The 7079-nt window shown below is 27.5% G+C and overlaps 2 protein-coding genes across 4 annotated transcripts in view; one reads left to right on the forward strand and one right to left on the reverse strand.

Moving 5' to 3' along the window:
* LOC108684063 (peroxisomal acyl-coenzyme A oxidase 3) overlaps nt 1-4429 on the reverse strand; it is a 21287-nt gene extending 16858 nt beyond the window's left edge. Inside the window, exon 1 of the mRNA XM_018188098.1 lies at nt 4336-4429. The gene's annotated coding sequence lies outside the window, so the exon portion shown is untranslated. The remainder of the gene's footprint in view (nt 1-4335) is intronic.
* LOC108684062 overlaps nt 1-7079 on the forward strand; it is a 29635-nt gene that overhangs the window by 19705 nt on the left and 2851 nt on the right. For 2 of the 3 annotated variants that reach the window (XM_018188092.1, XM_018188089.1), the window contains exons 9-10: nt 5809-5914; nt 6324-6610. The exons of the other annotated variant lie outside the window; for it this stretch is intronic. In XM_018188092.1, coding sequence (XP_018043581.1) covers nt 5809-5914; nt 6324-6610 — 393 coding nt within the window. The remainder of the gene's footprint in view (nt 1-5808; nt 5915-6323; nt 6611-7079) is intronic. 3 annotated transcript variants of the gene reach the window in all.

Raw genomic sequence — 7079 nt, forward strand, 5'->3', positions numbered from 1 at the left:
TAATGATATAAAATTAATCAAAGTGTAAAATAATAAAGAGAAACAGATTAATTAAAGTTCGAATTACATGCTAAATTAAAAATTGCATTAAAAAATAAAGTAACTATCCCAGCTATAAGAAATAATAATAATAAATCAAGGTCAAATTGAAATTGATTCAACTCAATTAATATTGAATTGATGTTGATTCAACATTGATTAAGCAATCATTTCTGAGGTGTAATTTCGAAGTCCAAAGTAAGAAAAGATCAAATGTCAATGTCTGTAGAATTTAATATGCATTGAAGTGTAAAAAGAAATTCATTATTTTTGCATGGAAAAATAATGGATTTCTTTTTACTACATCTAATATTAGGAGTTCGGGTAAATATCTTTTTATGACTTTAGCGACATGAGGCCGAGCGTTGTCATGAAGAAGAATAACTTTATCTTTGCTCGTATTCTGGCCGTTTTTCTCACAATGCACGGCTTAAACGAATCAATTGTAGCCGATACCGATCGCCCGTAATGGAATCGCCAGGTTTCAGCAGCTCCTAGTAAACAAGACCTTTTTGGTCCCATTAGATACAAAGCATGATCTTCGAACCATGAATGTTCGGCCGTGATGTTGATGTTGAGATCGATGGTTGAGAACGATTGACTGGGCTTAGCGTATTTTTTCTTCTTGGGATTGTCATAGAATATCCACTTCCCATCTCCAGTCACAATCCGATGCAAAAAACCTTTTCTCTGTTGTCTTTGAATCAGCAAGTGAAAAATCGCCTTTCAATGTCTTTCGGTCTCAGTTCATAAGGCACCCAATTTCCTTGTTTTTGAATCATTTCCATGGCTCTCAATCGTACAGAAATGACTTGTTGAGTTACCCCCAATGATTCTGCAAGCTCCTCTTTAACTCTGATCTTCTTCGAATAATGCCTCTAATTCTTTGTCTTCGAATTTTTTTGGCTGTCCAGAGCGAGGCTTGTCTTCAACGTTGAAATCTCCATCCTTGAAATGTCGAAACATTCCCTGATTGACATGATTTATCAGTTGGAGCAGTGTTATAAACTTCGACAAGTATTCGATGGGCTTCAGCCGCACTTTTCTTCCAATTAAAGCAAAAAATCAAAACCTCCCGCAAATGCTGCTTGTTAACACAAAATTCGACATTTCAAACACAGTAAAAATCAAGGTTTTTGAATGAAACTCAAAGCGATATAAACTGAATATTATTAGCAGATGTTTAACCTTTCTAAAACCGCCAAAATCAGCTGTTACTATGAATCATTCACAACAGCTGGAGCCTTTAGGGAAACGGACCGAACTAATTTGTACTCCCAATAAAAAGATATTTGATAGCTGTGATTATAATTGCAAAATAGTTACTGCTAGTATTAGTAATAATAATCATATAAAAGTTCTCTCAAATAAAAAAGTTAGAAGTCTGCGATCTATACAATAAATGTTTCTTTGTTTCAACTTACAAGAAACAAGGACACCTATTTATAGGCCGCAGCCTAAATGCAGTGTAAACGTTACTATATAGAATACAGATTTAGAGTGAAACTGGATTATAAAAGAAAAATGCCAAAAATGAAATTGTAAAGATTACACATTTCTCAGTACATACTTTTTATTGTTTTCTTTCAACTCTAAACTTTTGTCTTCTACAATCGAATCTAAATTTTGAATGTGTCTATACGTGTCATTCAAAGTGTTAAGTTTAGTAAATGTATACATTGATTACAGTAAATTACAGTAAATGTATATATTTACTAACACTTTGATTGTAATATAATAATATATGTATATTTGTGCGTGTGTGCGTGCGTGCGTGCGTGTGTGTGTGTGTGTGTGTGTGTGTGTGTGTGTGTGTGTGTGTGTGTGTGTGTGTGTGTGTGTGTGAAAGAGATATATGGAGCATTTCATGCCAGGTCAGCCCATTTTATGACGAAGCTTTATTTTGTTTGTTTTTTTCTTTGAACATGAAAAATCAGATTTTCAGATTTTCATCACAATCAGATTTTCCGCTGCTAAAATAGTGCCATCAATACAAAAGTACTACTGTTTTATTCCGCTTTCTGTAGAAAAGAAACTATCGGTTAAGAAATTCTAATGCCACTGCTCAAATTACTTCCCCCCGAAAATAAACGATAAAATATGAAAATATTCCAGAAAATAGAAATAAAAAATAAAAACAACAAAAAATAACAAAAATATAAAAATATCAAAAGATTAATAAAAATAACAAAAAAAAAATAAAAATAAAATTTAAAAAAAATACAATGTGCGGGCTTTAAAGACAATCTCAACCTGTTAACGCAGAGAACAATCATTTTTAAACTCATGTGCATGTACAAAAATATCATCAGAGCCTAACAATGATTTTTCTGCCGATTGGGCTGAGCGAGATGGCGCGCTGGCAGAGTGACATTGCCTCACTTTCCGAGCTCTTATTCCCAAACGAATGTGTATCCCATTATGTCCTTTTAAATTTACAAAATAGAGACTTAGGGCTACATTTTGAGCTATATTAAAAGAAAATCGAAACTCTTTTAGTCGCGCCGGCATTTTGAAAAACAGACAGAAATCGTCAAAAACAATCCGATCGAAAAAAAAATATTTTCGCGTGAAAGAGCGTTAAATTTTCTATAATAAAATGTCAATATTTCATTTTCAAACTTGCCTTTCATAGCAACGACAAGCGAAAAGAGCGTTGCGATGAGAAAGTCCAAAAATTGACGGCTCTACAGTTCGGCAATCAGTTAGCCTATGGGTCTATTATTCGACATAGAATCTTTATTTATTAAAATGTAATTAACTGTTCAAGCAATATAAACGAATTCCATGAAACTTCGCAAAATGGGTGGCTTGGCATGGAATGCTCCATATATTATATGTATATGTAGAAATAGGGCATTTCACGGTTAGCTATTAGATGTGGGAAAAAGTTTGTGGCGTTTTTCCCGTTACATCTAACGGGAAAAACGCCACAAACTTTTTCCCACACCTAATATTATTTCTGAAAGTATACGTCGAATCAAAAATCTGTTCAGACAAAAGTATTATAATTTTAAAAAGGACAAATCATGGATAATCAATTTTTTTGAAAAACAATTTTTTAAGGTCACATAGAAATCACGCTTTTAAATGGAAAATAATAATATGATTTTTTTATAATATTACCCAGTGAAAAATGAGAATGGAATCGACATCGATTTCATTGTCATTTCTCATTGGATATTACCTCAATTATTAGCATATAAAACATATAAAAGAATTAAGATGAAAAGGCAAAATATTAATAGATTATATTAATAGATTACGAAGGAGAGCGGAAAAGATATTTTATTATAGCACATTTTGATATAAAATATAAAATATCTCGTAAACTAAAATTTTTAATAAACATAGTATAAAAGAAGGAAATACCATTTTTTAAATTAACATTACTTCGATACAAATACACATACAGACTTTAAATTTATGCAAAATTCTTAAGGAATATGTTAACTTTAATAAATAAAATATTTAATAAATAAAAGTTGTCAAAATTTAAGTCCAACGTCAATATTAACAAACAACGTAAAAATGATGAAAATAGGAACTTCTAAAAAATGAGATGTAATATATAGATGGAATACAAATCAAATGAGGAATAGTAATAAATAACATATAAAATAATAATAAATAACAATAAATGAAGTGAAAATTTATTTATTTATCTAAATTAATCACAAAATAGAGTTAAAAATAGTTCATATTTTGTATTAACAACACGTAAAAAATAAAATGTTATTATTGACATATCGACAATAAAGAATAAAATTAAATTTAGAATTATTAAATGATTATGTAAAATAAATATTAACAAATAAACATAATTCTAAAATAAATAATATTGCTTACAAGAACTAATTTTCTACTCTTGTATTCCATATTATCTGCGTCTTTATATGATAATCTTCGCGTAGCAATAAACAAATTAGAAATTTCAATTAATCAAAATAATATTGTTTATGAAACATTATTAACATTTTATCAAACACAAGTATATTTGTGTTTTGATGTAAGAGCATTATACATATGGCCATATGAAAATTTGTGTGAGAGAATTACCATTTAAGATATTTTAATGTACTTATTTAGTAGACATCCTGTATATATATATATATATATATATATAATGTATATAGGTGAAATATTTAAAATGTCATAAGTTCATGACATTTAAAATGAGTTAATTCGTGTTTATTTATATCTCAATGACTGACCGAAATAGTTTTGGTTTAAAAAAACAATCGGATCGTAAAATGTTAAAATCGTCTATACAATATAAGCATTAAAAAAATTTACCTTCAGTTTTCGAGAACACAATTAAATAAAATTCTCAAATCTCCATACACAACAAAAATAAATAAATGCTTCTGTTAACAATATGCCTTATCGCATTGAGTTCATTACTTGTTATAATACGTTTGCCATTAACTACATCAACTTCCAATGATTGCCGCTAGATTGCAATGCTTTATTTAAAAAATAAATCCCTATTTCTCGTGCAATATTACCATGTATTACCTGGGGTTTTTCTTTTATTTTCAATTAAAAAAAATCCCTATATCATTTTAGTAGCATATTTCATATTCCTTGCTTAATAATGAGATGAATCAATTTGTGTAAAAAAATCACGTAACTGATATTTATTATTATCATTAAAAATGATGATATTCAGGACGCGCTTACAACGATGTTAGCGCTATTATACTTTATGTTACGCATATTATAGAATTTCAAAGATAAAAACGCATTCTGAATACGAGTGAATATTTATATATGTATAGTTACATAGCTTATGACATTTTAAATGTCCCACTGTATATATACATAATATATATATACAGGACGTGTACTAATTAAGTACACTAAAATATTTTAAAAGATAATTCCCTCACACAAATTCTTCATATAATTCTTCATATGTACGAAACGACTTAGTTTTAAAAATACCTGTATGAAGGACGTAAAGCTTTATCTTTTTATACATTATTTTTTTATTCAATTAGAGATGAATCCAAGATAAATACTTTTTTTACGATAAAAAAACCTGATTTTTTCTTAAGTTTGAAACTTTTTTATGGTATTTAAATGGGATGAATCGAGTAGAAAAAAAAATCTCTTTAATATTTTTGATAGAGTGAGTCATTTCGGAGAAAAAAAATTAATTGAATAAATTGAAATTCATACATTGCAAAATTGTTTTATCTTATTATTGGTAGATAATTATCTCGGAAATGGCTTGTACTATCAAAAATATTAAAGAAACCTTTTTTCTGCTAATTTATCTCTTTTATTATAAAAATTTTATTCAAATAAGGAAAATCAGTGATGTAACTTTTTTTTTTGTAAAATAACGTTGCCACTTATTCTTGGATCTATCCTTGATTGAATAACAAAATAATGTATAATTTCAAAAAAAGAGACTTCATATCCTTCAAATATATATATTTCATCATTAAAATAGTCTAAATTCTTGAAATTTTTTAAAAAACGAAATTTTTTTTTAACTTTGACATTATGTATGTCTTTGAAACTAAACCGTTTCAATCAAAAGTTTTCGTCTCGAATTTGTATGAGCAATCATTTAAAATCTTTAGTGTGGGACACCCTATATACAAATTAACTTTTTCCACGTATATATTTAAGATAGCAAAATTGCTCTAATAGAATTTTGTATCTCTAAGTTCCTAAATTTTACCGTAGAATAAAAAATGTCATTAATATATTTCATTAATTATTGCAATGTTTAATGTTCTACTGAAAATTATATAGAATTGCGGTTTTCGAACATATACCGGCTGTAACAGAAGCATCGCGGGATTATTATCAGCAAAGTACAAGTGCTGCAAGTCCTAAAGCACTGGGTATTGAATTCGAAGTATGTATTAAAATGTGTAATAAAAAATAAATAAAATAGTACATAACAATAAAAGTTAAAATTAAAAAACATTAGCTAAAAAAAATAAAACATGATATTCATAAAATAATGTTTATAAAATAAATTAAAAATTGTATATTTATATTGTAATGCAACTTAAATAAATTTTATTAAATATTTTATTAAATATTAATTTTATTAAATATTAATTTTTTTTATAGACTTTATCGCAAACTGATCTGAAGAACCAAGTGTTTAAATTTTTTAAAATCTTTAAAAATAACATGCCTCCTAATTTTTTAATACATAAAAATAAATATACAAATTGTTCTCCTCTTATATCCTATTTTTATATTAATTTAATAGAAAATTTTCAAGATCTTAATTAATGGAAGATTTATTGTTTCAGTTAATCCGAGTTATAGCAAAGGCAATGAATTTCAAAGCAGATTATTATATGCCTTCTAATATCGCCAATGAAAGATGGGGTAAAGTGAGAGATAACGGTAGTTATACGGGCCTTCTTGGCGAAGCAATTGCCGAAAATGCCGACTTCTTTCTCGGAGATCTGTATTACACGTTGTATTACTTGAATTATTTTGATCTATCGACGCCGTACAACACGGAATGTCTTACATTCTTAACACCGGAAGCATTAACTGATAATTCATGGAAATTACTGATACTACCTTTCAAGTAAATTATTAATGTCACAATATATACTTATCGTACGAATAATTTACAAATTATTCGTTGAAAATTATTTTAAAAGACTTAACAGCACTTCGAAGACTGTAATTATTCCAATTAATCAAAATAAATAATTCTATAATGAATTGTTTATTTATATTTTTGCCGAATAAGAAAGAAGTAACCGGTTACCTTCCATCTTTCTATATGGTCTACCTAAGCTTTGTGATTTTTTTTAATTTTTAATTGACAATAAAAATTGATCAGATTTAAAAGAAAAAAAAGATTATAATCTAAACAAAAAATATTTATCTATGTTCATCATCATTAAAAATATTTATTTATGTTTATCATAAATATTATATAAAACATTTAGTCTTTTAATAATATTTTCGAATAAAGCTTATATAAAAATCCGGGAAAAAATATTTATATCAAATTATATATATAAATGACATATTTTATATACAATTAT

The sequence above is a fragment of the Atta colombica genome, unplaced genomic scaffold (genome assembly GCF_001594045.1).
Source record: "Atta colombica isolate Treedump-2 unplaced genomic scaffold, Acol1.0 scaffold126, whole genome shotgun sequence".
NCBI classification, from domain to species: domain Eukaryota; kingdom Metazoa; phylum Arthropoda; class Insecta; order Hymenoptera; family Formicidae; genus Atta; species Atta colombica.